This window comes from Sorex fumeus, unplaced genomic scaffold, assembly GCF_029834395.1.
Source record: "Sorex fumeus unplaced genomic scaffold, SorFum_2.1 ptg000130l, whole genome shotgun sequence".
NCBI lineage: Eukaryota > Metazoa > Chordata > Mammalia > Eulipotyphla > Soricidae > Sorex > Sorex fumeus.
In genome coordinates this window covers 6,450,577-6,467,089 of record NW_026606187.1, presented here as the reverse complement: position 1 = coordinate 6,467,089, position 16,513 = coordinate 6,450,577, and the positions used below count along the sequence as shown (strand labels likewise).

The 16,513-nt window shown below is 55.1% G+C and overlaps 1 protein-coding gene across 2 annotated transcripts in view; it reads right to left on the bottom strand.

Moving 5' to 3' along the window:
* The window catches only part of PRKCB (protein kinase C beta), a 338,310-nt gene extending 335,078 nt beyond the window's left edge, over positions 1–3,232 (bottom strand). Inside the window, exons 1-2 of one of the 2 annotated variants that reach the window (XM_056138779.1) lie at positions 3,009–3,232; positions 2,121–2,152 (exon numbers count right to left, since the gene is read on the bottom strand). In XM_056138779.1, the coding sequence (XP_055994754.1) occupies positions 2,121–2,152; positions 3,009–3,181 (205 nt within the window). In that variant the 5' untranslated portion in view covers positions 3,182–3,232. The remainder of the gene's footprint in view (positions 1–2,120; positions 2,153–3,008) is intronic. The other variant, XM_056138780.1, reaches the window with a different exon arrangement.
* Positions 3,233–16,513: the final 13,281 nt, after the last annotated feature.

Genomic DNA, 16,513 nt, shown 5'->3' with positions numbered 1-16,513 from the left:
CCAGGCCGGTCACTCTGAGCATATCTGTGGCTGGATACCCCTTCCCCATTTCCGGGACGAACCTCCTTTTCAGGAGCTGCCCATCAGCCCCTTGCCCCTGTTCGCCCCCACACCAGCCCAAAGGGGACGCACTGTCAAAGCAGGGACAGAGAGTGACCATATGGTCACAGCTGGACTGGGACTCGCACCTACTGTCTGATCCCCTAGCAATAGTAAAGCCCCCAACAAAGCCAGGCCCCCTCAACTGCTGGGGTCTTCAAGGCATATCCAAGAGCTGTGGCCTGCTGAGCATATATTCTGCTGAGCTCTTGTCCAGGCCACGTTCTAGACACCGCAGCAATGTGGAAAGATAGATCACGCGGCCCCGTGTGATCAAGGTAGAAACTGGGGTCTGCTTACAATGAGCAGCTGGGTGGGCTCCAGAGCAGGATTCGCAGCATCGGGGGCCCACCTGATATTTGTTATCTGCCCACCACCCCCGTGACCTCTTGGGGAGAGGCGGGAGAGGTAGATTTTTCAAAAATAGGAACTCCTGCCCCCTAAAGAGGCCATCTTTCGTGACAAATCTTAGTTCTGCTTTGCACTCACTACACCGGAAAACTGCTTTCGTTTTCCAAGTCCCAAGCAAAAGGGTCTTTTGCTTCACAGGTCAAATCACCTGCACGAGGCAGGGGACCCTCCCAAACAGAAGCCACAGCCAACCAGATGGCAAAGGAAAGTATCAGGGAGAAAGTTCAGAAGTCACCCCTCAACCCCCATGAGACAAAGACAGATACCAGTCCGTGGAAGGGTGAGGGAAGCGATCTAACAGACTGGACCTAACAATTCTAGGAAACGAGCTGGTGTTTATCCCAGGATGTAGAATGTTGCCACTAAATCAATCACCCCCGAGACCCCAGGTCTCAGGCAAGAGCAAGGTGGGTGGCTCAAATGACAGGGATCCGTGGTGCGGGCGCGCTGTGTGACTGACTGGAATTACTTTAACTTCTCCCAGAGGGCCAGAGAACCGCGGTCAGGGCTGTCACACCTCAGACTCTTCATGGTGCCGAGGATGGAGGACGGCAGGCAGTGGCCCTCATCTAGAATCTTTCCTGCTCCAATGCTTTCCGCTCCGATCTCAATCCCACTCACCAGGGCGGGCCATGTGCCCCAAAGTCACCGCCCAGAAAAGGGACTTTTCCGAACAAACTCAATCATACCTGTCTTCAAAATTGAGGAGGGTGCAGGGATGACTTTTGAGTTCCAGGGATGCAAACTCAAAGGTCAGCAGGGGCCAGAAATGGGTGGCTCAGGCCTAACCAAATAGTGAATGTGCATCTGTCCTGTCCACGAAATCAGAGGATCTTGGTGCTGGACAACTAACCCAGCAGGAGAGCGAGAACAGCTCTCCACCGAGGTGAAGCTGGAGATTCAACTGTGAATGTGAAATCGCCCGTCAAATTCGAAATGAAAACTACTTCAGAGACCCTGAGAGCTAACACAAGCTCCGGGGGATGTGTGACCTTGGAAAACCAATTCCCAGCCAGAGGCAGTCCCGGCCACCTTCCCTGGGATGTCCAGTCTCAGGCAGAGTTTCTGTCCATGGTTTAATCATCTCTGGGTAGAGCAAAAGAGCTCAGCCCTGACAGGCCAGGACATAGCAAACGGTCATCTGGAGCCAGGGCTTCCTGGACAGAGCCAGAAGGGAGAAAGGGTGATTGAAAGCAGGATCTGAGAGGCACCCCAGCTGGAACCACCTCGGTCTGGGAGGGGGGAGGCCCCGGGGACACCCACAGTGGCCATCTGCAGAGGTGCAGCCACCTGCAGAGACAACGGCCAGGGGCCCCCGGAAGAGGAGGGAGCAGTTCCCACGGGAGTGGGAATTCTGGCGGGAGGGGGTCCCCGGGAACAGCTGCGTGGGGTGAGGGCAGCTCCTCGGGCTCTCCGGGATGGAGCCCCCACAGAATCAAATGCCCTGCAAGGTCCCCGCCCCCCACGAGAGACAGCCCCCAGCCTGGCGTGGGCCGAGGGCGGGGCGGGCGCGGCGGGCTTCCGAAGACCTGCTTCCGTCCCTGAGGGCCCAGCCACTTCTAGAAAGTCTCCCCCCCCACACCTGCTCCCGCCAGCCGCGCGCAGCCTACCTTGGCACTGGAATCCTTGCTTCCCGAAGCCCCTGCAAAGACACAGGAGCCAGATCAGGCACCCCAGGAGGACCCCGCCCCAGTCCCCACCACCCCCCGGGCGCCCCCTCTCCAGCCCCAGTCCCGAACCCCCCAGCCACAGGCGGACGCCCAGGAGCTTCGCACCAAGTCTCGCGCCTGCGGGGGAGGGGGGCTTGGCGGTCCCCCCTGCCCCACGGCCCTTCAGGAGGCAGAACAGCAGAAAGGGGGAGGCGGTGGCGAGGTGGGGGGACTGCGCCCACCAGGCGGCGGGAAGTGGGGAGAGCTCGCGCGCCCGGAGGTGGTGGGGTAGGGGCGCGGAGCAGAGGCGAGGCGGGAGGTGCCCCGCCTGGACACCCGCGGACCCCGGGCGGGAGGGAGAGACCGAGACGCCTCCCGCGGGAGGATGCGGAGTCCCTGGTCGTGGGGGACGGGGGAGGAGGAGGAGGCGCGGACGCTCCGCACTTGGGGGGACGGGATGCGGGCAGGGAGGGGCGCAGGTGCCCGCAGGAGGAGAGGCGTGCGGAGAGGACGACTGGGGCGCGCCGTCAGGAGAACCCGGGAGGGGGACGCTGCCCCCGCCCGGCCCCCCGAGCACGGAGCACGGAAGGGGGGCCCGCGGCGGCCGCGGGGCGCTAGAGGACACCCGGGCGCTGCCCCCGGAAAGGCGGGAGGGGTGAGGGCGCCCGGAGCCCGGAAGGGGGCGGGAGGCCCGCGGAACCCTGCGCCCCGGGGCCCGGGGGCGAGCGCGGCGGCGGGGCGAGCCGTCCGGGGGCAGCCGCGGGGGCGTCCGGCCGCGGCGAGCGCGCGGGCGGCCGGGGGGCGCGCGGGGGGCGCGCGGGCAGGTGCGGCGCGGCGCGGCGCGCTCACCAGATGAAGTCGGTGCAGTGGCTGCAGAAGGTGGGCTGCTTGAAGAAGCGGGCGGTGAATTTGTGGTTCTTCACCTCGTGCACGTTCTTCTGGCGCAGGGCGCCTTTGCGGGCGAAGCGCACGGTGCTCTCCTCGCCCTCGTTCGGCGGCGGCCCCGCAGCCGGGTCAGCCATCTTGCGCGCGGGAGCGGCGGCCCGGGGCCGGCGGGCGGGCGGGCGGGCGGGCGGCCGGTAGCGGGCGCGACCCCCTGCGCCGGCTCGGGCGGCCGCGGCGCGCGGAGCGGGGCTGTCACTCGGCGCAGCTGCCGCGCTCGGCCAGCTGCGCCCGCACCGCTGGGCCCCCAGCTGCGGGGGCGGGGGCGGGGCCCGCGCCGCGGCCCCGCCTCCCGATTTGCATGGCCCGCCCCCGCGCCGCCAGCAGCTCGGCCATAGGGGCGCGCCGCGGAGGCCCCGCCTCCCTCGTTTGCATGGCCCGCCCCCGCGCCGCCAGCTGCTTTGCATAGGGGCGCCCCGCGGCGGCGCGGCGGCCCGGGCGCACCGTTCGGCCGCCGCAGCGCTGCGGCTCGCGGGGACTGAGCTAAACCCTCGGTCCTGAGGCTACACCCTCGCGGGGCGGCCGAGCCGAGCCCGACCCGGCGGCGGGACTCTCGGCGGAGTGGGGGGCGTGGAGGGACGGAGCACCTGGAGGGCTCCCCCGACCCCGCGAGGGAACGGAGACTCCAAGAGCCCCGGGCGGGGGCAGGAGGGTGAGGGCAGGGGGGCGCAACGGTTTTCCAGCCTGGAGGCCGGTGTCCGCACCCTGGTACCCTTCCACCGCTTGTCCGTCCCTTGCTCATTCCGCCCGCATCTGCTGGAGGGATGGAGTCCCGCTGTCACTCATCCCGAAAGGCCCGTGGCCCCGCACACTTGCCCACACTTACGTGCACACGTACCGCAGAGGCGGGGGAGGAGCGACCTTCGTTTTTCTCTCTCGAACTGCACCTCCGAGGGCCGTCCTGGTTTTGCTTCCCGACCCCTGGGTCGAGAGCGCCCTCGCCCCTCCGTCAGTCCATCCCTCCACGCCGACTGCGTGGAGACCGGGAAACGGGCTGCAAGGTGGGAAGGAGATGCGCTCCGCGGCTCCTAGACTCCCACGGCCCGGCCCAGTCTGGGCCCTATTTGTATACCCCGTCGGAAAGAAATGATAATGATAATAATTAATAATAAAAAGTCCATCTGGCTTCCGAGTCTGAACAGCAAGAGATGTCCGTGGGTCTCCGCAGACGCGGTCCGCTGGCCTGGAGAGCATTTCGAGCTTGCTTGAATCTGTTCGGAAGAGAGAGGGGCAGAGGGGGCCAGAAGCATGAGCCGCTGAAAGGCAGTCGGTCCCCCAGCGGACACCATGCCGGGGCTCTCTCCTGGAGAGAAGGGGAAGGGTGCGGAGGTCATTGTTGGAATGAGTCACTCGGTGGGGTGGGAGTTCGAGCCCCATCTGAGCTGCATCCGAATTATCTCCCCACCGGCAGCAGCAGCAGCAGCAGCACTGCACCCACACGTGGAGCCTGCACACTGCACGATGTCACAAACTCCCTCACCACAGCCTGAGAGCAGGCACCTGGCTGGCACCAAGCTCAGAGTCAGGGCCCCACCCTCCTAAGAGCTAGGCAAGAACCAGTGACTGAACAAGAGTGGTGAAAAAGGTGAAGGTGGAGGGTTGTGGCTCAGGGTTCATTCAGAGTGGTAAAACATAGGCCTTGTATGTGCAAGGCTCTGGGTTCAGTCCCTGGCACCACATCCACACACACACCCCTTCGCAAACCCCCCTTAGATACCTTTGGTGGTCCCTGAGCATCACTGAGTGGGTTCACCTCCATCCTCCAGAGCAACCATGGAGAGAGGCGGAGGAAGAGGAGGAGGAAGAAGGAGGAGGAAGAGGAGGAGGAGGAAGAGGAGGAGGAGGAGGAGAAAGAGGAGGAGGAGGAGGAGGAGAAGAGTACTGAGTGATTGTCTGGTACTTTTGCTTTTTGCTGTTATTTTTTTTAGACCACACGAGGCTGTGTTCAGTGCTTACTCGTAGCTCTGTGCTCAGGGATCACTCCTGGAGGGACTCAAGGGACCCTTAGGGGTGCTGGAGACCGAACTTGGGTTAGCCACGTGCGGGGCAAGCACTCTACCCACTGCGCTGTCGCTCTGGCTCTGGCCTGTAACTTCCATCGTGGAGGAGCACAAGGAAGCTGCCCTTCAGTGGCCAGGCCAGCCTGTCAGCAAAGCATCCCGGGGAGAGCAGGGGCAAAGAGGGCAGCATGGAGTGGAGCAAGGCACACTCGGTTTCTGCCTCATAAAGCGCGGGCCCCACTCTGGCGATTTTGCCTGAAAGCTGCCGAGTGGAAAGTCATTAGTAGGTGGCAGGTGGAGAATGATGGCTGTAATAATAGCCCGCCCCTCCCCTACCTAGTAATTCCAAGGTAATGAGGGAAAAAATAGCATTCTCTTTTAAGGTTGACATGTTGGGGAAACTGGACGCGCCTGGCTATTATTAGTCCTGCTCGGGGCCCCATCCCCTCCGAGGAGACTGGGGAAGACTTCCCAGGAGACAGTGCCCCCAAAGGAAAGTTTCCTTTGAATCCAGGACCTGGAGCTTGCAGCCCACTTCCTGCCTTTGGAACAAAGCAACTCTGGATGACGTGGGCCTGACACAACAAACAGTGCTTCCGAGAGTTTGGGCTTTGGGGTCGGAGGGTGGGTGTATCTCAAAGAATCACACCATTCCCGGAGAGGTTATACCCTCTGAGGAGGAACACGATTCCCGTGGAGCTCACGTCCTAGTAAGAAAGGGAAGTCTCGAATTGGTGCTACTTGAATACATTTTTTTAAAGCCAGGCAGAGAATTTGAGAGTGAGGGTTCATGTTTGGAACAATTTTACCTAAATAGCCAGATTCTTTGTTTGTGTGTGCGTGTGCTTGGGGAGTAACCCAGCAGTGTGGGTTACTCCTGGCTCCACATTCAGGAATCACTCCTGGCAGTGCTCAGGGGATCACAAGGCAAACGCCCAACCCGCTGTACCAAGTCACGTTCTAATTTCTTTAAAAATAAATAAATAAATAAATAAATAACAAGATAGGAATCCATGGAACCTGCATCCCTCCTTGCTGGTTCATCGACTGTTTAATGTAATGTATTAAGCACCTGCTACGTATTGGTTTATATATCATTAAGCTCAACAGATCTGACTCTATTTTTTTGTACTCACAATCCAGTGGGGAAGACAGTCCAAAAAAATAATCTACAGAACTGTGGGGATCCATTCATACTGTTTAGAAAAATGAAGCACGGCAAAGAAATGAAAAATGAGTGGCCAGAGAAATCCTTTAGGACAGGAAGACAGTTGAGACAAGTCAGCCGTGAGCCACAGTGCTCTCATCTGTGGAATATTCCATAGGAGGCAAAGGCAAGTTCCAAGGGCCTGGGCGAGAAATGTGCTAAGCACGTTGGAGAAGCACAAAGGCTATTGGCCCATGTGCCACCAGGAGAGGGATGGGACTGGGGGAGGCTGGAAGCAGGCAGGACCTAGGAGCCTTGATAAGAAGCTTGAATTTCTCTCCTGTGAGTTATAAATCCCTGGAGGGCTGAGAGCATGGGAGTGGTCTGATATGACTTAGAATTTTTTTTAATATTTCCCAGAATGTGGAACATTAGGTTGAAGGAGGGACATGTTGATTCAGGAAGAGCAGCTGAGATCTTTTGAGTAGACACGGCAAATGGTGAAGACAAAAGCTGAGAGCTGGCTGGAGCTGAAAGGCAGGATTCCCTACACATCGCATCTGGGCCTCTCCGTCCCCAGAAATCCAGGTGGTCCAGCCGCGTTTCTAAAGGAATGAATAATGGCCACATGGATGATTTCAGAGGTGGTAAGGAGTTTTCTCTGCCTGGGAATGGAATTCCAGGTCTCTAAGTCTGGCTTCAAACTTGTTTTGTTTTCTGTGGTCACCTTTAAAAAAAAATAATAGTCACAAAACTAAGTGGTAACTAAAAGGTGACCTTTTTGGTTTCTGGAGACAAAAAGATGGAAATCAAGTTGTCTCCTCGGTGCCCCTTCCAAGTCTGGGTTCCTGTGCTTATGGCCTCACCACTCCCATCCCTGCCTTCATCCTCGTATCTGCTTCCCCTCCGTCTAATCTTCTCTGTGTCTCTATTCCCAGGACTGATCATCGGATTTAGGGCTCAGATGATCCCGGACAATCTCCTGTCCCAAGATCCTTAACTGAATAACATCCACAAATATTCTTTTTTTCCCCCAAATATGGTGACCAAATTCCCAGGCTTCCCATTTCTGGGAATTAAAGCACGTATATGTTGGGGGTGGAGAACACCACTTATTCAACCCACTTTCAACATAAATCATCACCTGCCTGTGCCTCAGTGTCCTTCTCTGGGAGATGGGGGCCAGGATGCAGTTGTTTGTCTTTAAATTCTCTTGTTCCAAAACTGTGCTTTCTGTGTTCAGCGATTAAGGATTTGGAATTGAGTCTGAACTCAGATGGGATTGTAATTGCAATTTTTTTTAAAAAAGAGGGGACCTCAGAGATAGTTCAGGGGTTACAAAATTTGCCTTTCATGCACTTGGCCCTGGTTCAATCCTTAACGCCATGTATGGTACCCCAAGTTACCTCAAGCTGTGACCCCTCACAGAGTCAGGTGGGAGTCCTTAACATTGCCTGGTGTGGTTCCCCCAAAAAGGAAGCAAACTATCTTGTGAACAATTTTTATTTTTGTTCTTTACTGACATATTCAATATGCCAAACACAGTAGCAATTGTCACAATGGAGACGTTACTGGGCCCACTCGAGCAAATCGATGAACAATGGGAGGACTGTGACAGTGACAGTGACAGTACTTTACTGAAAGTATAACACCTTGGAACTAAGATTCATGAAATCAACTTAATGAAAAACCCAGAACTAATTTCAACTGTTCTTTTACTTCTGTTATGTGGCGACTCTAATATGTAAAATTGTGTGGTTCACATTCTGTTTCTTTGGACAACTCGGTGCAAAAGAATAAGCTGAAAATAATATTAAGTGCATAAAAATAACTGGGTAATATTTTATAAAAAGCTCACCTATTTTCCATGCGCTCGCAGCCCTGGGTGACTTCAGAGAATGACTTCAGAGGACCTGCCAGGCTGATGGGTTGGGGCTGGCTGCCAGCTGAGAGACCCGGGGACCTGAGCACAAGCTCTGTTCCTCTCTGCACCGACATCTCCTCTGGAACTTCACACTTCCTCAGAGCTCGGTGGTCGAATTGCAAGACTGAGTGTCCCGAGAAACAGAAAGTTTAAAAAAAATGACAGTACCTGGGCCAGAGAGATAGTGCAGTGGTCAAGGCACTTGCCTTGCATATGGCTGACTGAGGTGCCCAGAGCGCGGAACCGGAAGTGAGCTCCCCAAACAAAAAAAAAATAAACATGAGCTTCTTTTCTTTATTACAAATTTATAATTTAATTATGGTTGTGGGAACATGGCTGGAATCATGGCAGTGGTCATGGCATTGGTGGACGAAGTTCCCATACCCTATCGCCTCCACCACGTGCCTGTGACCCTCCGCAACTGTCCCGAAATAATGTCACATCATTTCTGATATATGTACTGGCTAAGCAGGGTCTCAAAGACCAGAGCCCGCGTTGTAATGGAAAAGCAGGGGAGAACATGCAAAGAACTGGGGGTTGGCTTTGCACTCAGGAGTCCCTGGTCTGATCCCTGGCACTGCGTGATTCCCCCAAAACACTGCCAGGAGTAACACCTGAGTACTGAGCAAAGACTAGCCCCCAATCACCAGAGGAGAGGAGGGGAGGGGAGGGAAGGGGAGAGAAGGGAAGAGGAGGGGAGAAGAGAGAAGAGGAGGGAAGAGGAGAGGAGGAAAGAGAGAGGGGAGGGGAAGAGAAGGGAAGGGTGGGGAGGGGAAGGGAATGGGAAGGGAGGGGAGAGGAGAGGGAGAGGGAAGAAAAGAAAAGAAAAGAAAAGAAAAGAAAAAAAGAAAAAGGCATCAAAGAATTCCAGGAACAATTTACTCGATGAATATTTCTTTTACTTTATAAAATGTCACAATGCCCATCTGTGATGTGAGAAAATAATTTTCAGAAAGTTAAGCAATTTCCAAAGTCACTCTCGAACTTCAACTCACAACAATGAAAAATTAGTATTAAGGGGTCAGGGCATTAGCCCAGCAGCCACAGCCCAATCTGAGCCTTGGCACCACAGCCCTGTTCCCCACCCCGCTCCCCACCCCCACAGACCAGGCACCTCCCTAAACACCACTCGGATTTTTCTGCCGAAGCCGGAGTCGGACTACACTGCATCACTGGTCTGAGCGCTGAACTCTCCAGCCTAACCACCCAGACAAGTGGCCCCTGGACCCCCGAACACTGCTTAGAAGGCCCAAATATACGTGTACCATGAAGCAATAAGGTGGGGCCTGGGGACAGCTCAGCAGTGGGGCTGCCACCTGGCAGCCATGAGGCCATGACCCCAGCGCCACCCCGCATACCGAGCGCAATCCCACTGGCACTAGCACACATCCTCCTGAGACATCCCACAAAGTGTGCTCAGTGTGCAAGCACACAAGCCAACGTGTACCTGAGGCCCCCACGCCAAGGGCACAAGCATGACCCCACCAAGAACCACATCCAGGGCTGCAAACCTGTCCTCACAGCAGCACCAGCCATGGGGGAGGAAGGAGGTCAGGGGCTGAGGTGGTTAGTTTTGTTTTGTTTTTTAATTTTTTTAACTTCTTGGGTCACACCCAGCGATGCTCAGGGGTTCCTCCTGGCTCTGCACTCAGGAATTACTCCTGGTGGTGCTCGGGGGACCCTATGGGATACTGGGAATTGAACCTGGGTTGGCCGTGTGCAAGGCAAGCGCCCTACCCGCTGTGCTATCACTCCAGCCCGTTTTTTTATTTTGTTTTTCAGTTTAATTTTACTTTTATAAAGTTGTTCACAATAATTTATTACATTCAATATTACAGCCCCAATCTTACCACTATCACACCTTCACACCACCATTATTTCGAATATTCCCACCACCCCCAAAGCCTGTCCCTAAATAATTTATTTTGTATTGCTTGTTATGAATAACCCACTAAAAAGGATCCCAAAAAGCTTTCCTTAGAGGAAAGTGTGAAGATTGTCATATCTCACCCTGGAGCCATTAAGCCCTTATACAAGAGATTACTACCATGTTGTTACAGGTTGGGCCTGTGTGCAATTTTTTTTTGATCGAGATTGGTTGCCTTCTGCTTTACACCCCATCCAATGTGGTGTGCTACTCCTGGTATGTCAGTGGCATAGAATATGAGATGTCACTCCAGGAATGCTAAAATTTTAAATAGGGTGATACAGCTGGAAATAAATGTTTAACTGGAAGGTGATTTTGGGGTCCAGAGGCATCTCTGCAGCTTGTGGCTCTCTTCTGAGATTTATCTTTGAGTCTCTGGATCATGCCATTAATGAGCTTATGTGGTGCTAGAGGCAGTTCATGGGTATGACTGCCAGGCTTCCAGGAGATGGGGGGAGGCTAAGGACTGAGTTTTAAAAGAAAACCCCCTCGATGGGTGGGCATCCTTCCTGACTTGGGTTGTTTTTTGGTTTGGAAAAATATTGCCCAGGGCTTACTCTGGCTCTGTGATCAGGCATCACTCCCAGCAGTGCTCAGGGGCCCACATGTGGTTCTGGGGATGAAGCCCTGAGGTGACCACAGGCCAGACCAGCGCCTTACCACAATACTGTCTCTCCAGACCAAATTAAAGTTATTTTTATGCCAGTGAAAGTCCCTTCTTCTTTCTCTTGAGTTGTTCCCTTGTTTTTACCTGATGGCAGTATTCGTTCCCTCCTGGGTTTCTACCCTCGTGAACTCATCCCAACTGTATTCCAAACAACAAGGCCCAAAAGGGGAGAGAAAGAGAGGGGGAGAGAGAGAGTGAGAGAGAGGAGGAGGAGGAGGAGGAGGAGGAGGAGGAGGAAGAGGAGAAGGAGAAGGAGAAGGAGAAGGAGAAGAGGAAGAAGAAGAAGAAGAAGAAGAAGAAGAAGAAGAAGAAGAAGAAGAAGAAGAAGAAGAAGAAGAAGAAGAAGAAGAAGAAGAAGAAGAAGAAGCAGAAGCTGTCATAGAGTCAGACTGCAGACTGGGGGTGGGATGGGGGTGATGGGAGGGAAACTGAGGGAACACTGTGCTGGGAAATGTCCACTGGTGGAGGGATGGGCGTTGGAACACTGTATGCCCTAATCAAGAACAGTTTTGCAAGGGTCAGCCTCACAGTGGTTCAATAAAAAAAATAAAATAAATTAAAACAAGAAAGTCCCTTCCTCATTAAGGCTAAGATAACGGATTACTCTGGCTGCTCCTTAGATTTCATATCCGTGAGAACCACAGTCTGGATCTTTCTTCACTCTACAGACGCCTGGAAGAACCATCCATGTATTTTGAAATCTAAGTGGCAACCACCCAACTTTGTAATGCACCTGTTGAGGGGGAATTTGGGGGTGGTAGAGTATGGGGACACAAGTGACAGGAAGTTGACGCTGGTGGTGGGATTGCTGGTGAGACATTATAGGCCTAAAACTCAAGTATCAATAACTTTGTAAAGCATGATGCATTCATTAAAAACATTTTTTTTCAAATGAACCATCCATGTTTTGGATGTTGAGTTCATTTCTTTTTAAATTGTTCTGCCTGAACATGGCACCACTGACTTATGAGTTCAGTGGTAATGGCCGTTTGGCGGGTTTCCAGTTCAGAATTATTTTGGAAGGCTCTCCTGTAAACATTCTTAAATAGGTGTCTTTTGGGAACACACACACACACACACACACACACACACACACACACACACTCATCTCTCCTGGCTAACCACCCAGGAGTGAAATTGCTACACGGGCTACTTTTTAAGTCCTTTGGCCTGACTCCAGTGAGCTGAGCAGAGCCGTAGCTGCTGGTCACTAAGACGTCAAGGGGGCCCTTGGGCCGGGGCCAAGGGGGTCGGGGCCTCTGCAGGGAGGCAGGGAGGCTGAGAGCCCACTTCTCCTGGGACTCTCGCTGAGGACCCAGCACCTAGGTGGGTGTTCACCTAGGTGGGCCCAGCAACAGACCAGAACTTTAATGGGAAGTAACGGTGGGTAGCATCGTGTAATAAGGAAGACAGCACAATTAGGCCCAACACACAGCTCAGGGAAAGTTCTCCTTTGCCTTATTAAGGGCTCGAAGAGGAAACTGAGAACGTGAAGGCTCCAGGTGTGCGCACAGGCAGGTCTCTGAGCCAGTCTCGGCCTGTGCCTCTGAGGGTCCCCGGATGGCAGCGACGATCTGGGGGCTCGTCTGCGGGACCGGGGGCCCCCCTCAGTTCCCCTCATTATTGTCCCTTCAGGAAGGAAGCCAGCTGAAGACAGGTTGCTGGAAACGCATTAAAACCACATCAGACACTTTCTCCTGGGTGTTCTCAGAAGACTGAGAGTGAGTGGGATTAAGAAAGACCCCAGGGGTCAGAGGAGCAGCCCACAGGAGGGAGATTCACCATGTGGTGACCTGAGATTTCACTGCTGGCTGGAGGTGGCTGGGGCAGAGAACTTACTTTGCCTGTGTGAGACAAGAGTGAAGGGAAGGGGAGGGATGGGGGGAGGGGAGAGATAAGGGGGGAGGGGAGGGGTGGGGAGGAGAGGAGGCGGGGGGGGGGGGGGGGGGGGGTTAGGAATGGGAGGGGAACATGAGCCGGCCCCAGGAGACAGCCCAACAGGCTGAGCGCATGCTTTGCACGCAGGTGACCCAAGTTTGATCCCGGCCACTCAGGGTTCCCAGAGCGAGTCCACACCCAGAGCCAGGAGCAGACCCTGAGCACCGCTGGGCAGAGTCTAATAACACAGATAAGGAGTGTGACAGACCTCTCCTTAATCCTTCGCTGGAACTGCCCCAATCTGATCAGGGGTGGGAGAGAGTAAGCTTTCACAGGTCTGCCGACTCTCCTGTTCCCCGCAGTTCATCTAATAATAACATTACCATGACTCCTTCCTTGAGGGTTAACCTGGATTCCAGAGTTCGCCCCGCCTAGGCGTTGCTGGAAACTCTTTCCCAGACTGACTCGATCCCTGCATCACATCTGCATAGTAAACGGGTAGTGCAGTACTCTCCTCCCCCTTCCTTGGGGGAGGGGCGGGGGGTCCTCTGGTGGTGTTCAGGGTTTACTCCTGGCTCTAAGCTCAGGGATGGCTCCTGGGGAGGGGGTGCGCCCACGGTGGTTTCAGGGATCCAACCTGAGGTGGCCGCACGCAGGGCAAGCACCATGGCCCCGTGTACTCTCCCTCCACCCACCCCTTCTGAAAACGTAGGCGCCGTGATTCACTGGCAAGTTCATTCGTATCTGTGATTCGGAAACGCAGTGGTATAGGGTCACACCCACCGCCCTGATCCCAGCAGAGCCTGCACCTCACGGCCCTGGCACTGCCCCTGCCTCTAGCTGGCCAACCCAGCTCTAAAGGGGACACAGAGAAGTTGAGTGTGGACCCCCAGGTCACTTAGTCTCAGGCGCCAGAGCTGCACGCCAAGCCTCGGTCACAAGCCAGAATTTGGGAAATTGTGCTGCACCACCCTCCACCCACATCACGAAACCTGGCTCCCCGAGCTAACGGAACGGCCTGTCTTTGTGCAGAGAGCAACCGATAAATACCTCACCACCAACCTTTGCTGCCTCCTCCTCCTCCATCTTAGGAGAGTGCCAACTGCAAGAACATCCAAGGCAGAGAAAATAGATCTTGTCGTTTCTCTGAGAGGACCCCCTTTCAATCCCCAGAGGTAAGAGAAAACAAATCTTGGCTTGAATGTCTCCCTCAGTCCTGAGATTCATTCGGACTCTCGACCTGTCAGTCTGCCGGGCCCTGAGCTGGCCCCGCAGGGAGCCAGCCCGCAAAGGCCGTTCCAGACAAAGAACAGCGGGGAAATAGGCTCACCCCGCCCAGCACAGAGACCCCAAGACACGGCCCAGTGAGATATGGCACCCTCTGTGCCGGGGGACTCGGCAGGACATTCCAGCTAGAGGGGCCCCTTCACAATGAGCCTCGTGGCGTTGGTTGTTCTCTTCCCCATCCCAAGTTCTCCAAACCCCAGGCCAGAATCAAAGAGGATCCTTTCCTAGAAAAGTGATCTTGTGGGGGCCAGAGAAATTAAGTACAGTGCTTGCCTTGCATGTGGCTGACGTGGGTTCAATCCCGGCACAGTGGAGAATTCTCTGAACACAGAGCCAGGAGGAAGCCTAGAACCCCACCAGGTCTGCCCCCCAAAATGCCCCCCTAAAAAAATATAGCACTGTCTGTATAATACTGTCCTCCCGTTGTTCATCGATTTGCTTGAGCGGGCACCAGTAACATCTCACAACAAACTGTAAGACTTGTTGTTACTGTTTTTGGCATATTGAATACGTCACGAGGAGCTTGCCAGGCTTTACATGCGGGTGAGATACTTTCGGTAGCTTGCCGGGCTCTCTGAGAGGGGCAGAGGAATCGAACCCATGTCGGCCATGTGCAAGGCAAATGCCCTATCCGCTGTGCTATCGCTCCAGCCCAAAATACAAATAATAAATAATATTGTTTGACTGGGCTGGAGTGAAAGCACAGTGGTAGGGCATTACAAGCAGCCAACATGGCCGGCCCGAGTTCGATTCCTCCGCCCCTCTCGGAGAGCCCGGCAAGCTACCGAGAGTATCTCGCCCGCACGGCAGAGCCTGGCAAGCTCCCCGTGACGTATTCAATATGCCAGACACAGTAACAACAAGTCTCACGATGGAGACGTTACTGGGCCCGCTCGAGCAAATCGATGAACAACAGGAGGACCATGACCATGATTGTTTGACTTTGGGGATCACACCTGGTGATGTTCAGGGGTTACTCCCAGATCTGCACTCAGGAATTACTCCTGACGGTGCTCGGGGGACCCTGTGGGATGCTGGGGATCAAACCCCTGTAGGTCACATGCAAGGCAAATAACCTATCCATGGTACTATCGCTCGGGCCCCAATAATAAATGATCGATAATTTTAAGTGGCTTTCACCTATGTGCCTTTACAGAGTTGTTAATGGAGCCCAAACTCGAGCGGGTAGATGTTCATCAGTGCGGTATTTATCTCCCAATCCCTCTCTCCGCCTCTGCCCGGAACTATTCCCTCTCCACTTCCTTTCCTGCTCATCTTTCCAGCTTTCTCTGTCACGCTGCCCTAGATGAAGGGAAGAATGGGAGGTCCATGGTGCTTTACCTCTGCTCTCTCCTGGAGAGGCTGGAGCATCCCAGGCAGGGCACTGTGTTTTCCCATGATGGTCTGTGCGGGGGGCCTTTCCCTGCTGGCCAGGGAGCGGGTGCCTGATCCTCCCAGCCCCGCTGCGCCCCGGAAGGCGCGTCAGTCTGACCCAGCCCTCCGGGGCGAGGCTGGGCCTGTTTCCCGACAGGGACTGTCACAAATGATGCCGCCACCAGCGGGCTGGGCACATGCATCACTGTCTGCCCGCGATGGCATGTGGAGAATAAATGGCAGGACGGAGCCGCGCTAGGTCAGAGGGAAAGCGCATTTCCAGGGCTGATGAATGTGGCCCCGCTGCCCTCCCTGGGGGTGGGGGGGCAGGCTGCAGCCTCTGACTGTCACCTCAAGTCTAATGACAGTGACAGTTCTCATCCCCCCCACACACACACACATATACACACCCCACCCCACCTCCCCTGTGGTCACTCAGCTTTCCTACTGACCAAATCTGGTCCGTGGTTTCTGGGACAAGTGTGTCATTCGAACGTGCCTGTATCTTATTAGACGTGAACTGGGGCGTCTTTTTCCAAAGAACGGTGTGTTAAAAACGCTTTTATTGTGACTGACAGGGGCTCATTAGGACTGGCTCAAGCAAATGAAGGGGAAATTACTGCCGAATTAGAGGTGTCTCCGTGAAGCCAGGAGTAACCATGGTGCTGACCCGTAAGAGCAACCAGCCCCCACCTCTCTCTTTGGGGTGTTGCTCCCAGCAGTGTACCCTGGGGTCCTGGGACCCCACCCAGGCACCCCCCAGGAAGATGAGTGTCTACCATTGGAGTCCCACCCCCTGCCCTCTCCCACTCCCTCCCCTGCCTCCACCTACTCACCCACTGATCAAATACTTGACACCCCCCCCCACCCCGCATGGGAGTCCTGACATAAGTCTCAGTCCCCGACATGCAGAGAGAGATTCTCAATGATTCCACCGTCTTCACTAGCGCCTGCCCAGCCCCGAAGCAGAGGCTGGTGGAGGGGAGGGGAATCAGAGCTGGCCGTTACTGACGCCGCTGTCTACGGGGACCCCAGCAACCCTTCATGCATCATCTCTCCTACACATGGGGCTTGGGTTTGTGGGGACACAGTCCCATTGTGAGTATGTGGGGGGGGCGGGTGTCTGCTTTCTGTGTCAGCCAGAGCCTGGCCTATCACAAGCCTCTTATTTCCCTTGGGACTGCTGCGTGCACAGCAGACCCGGGTGC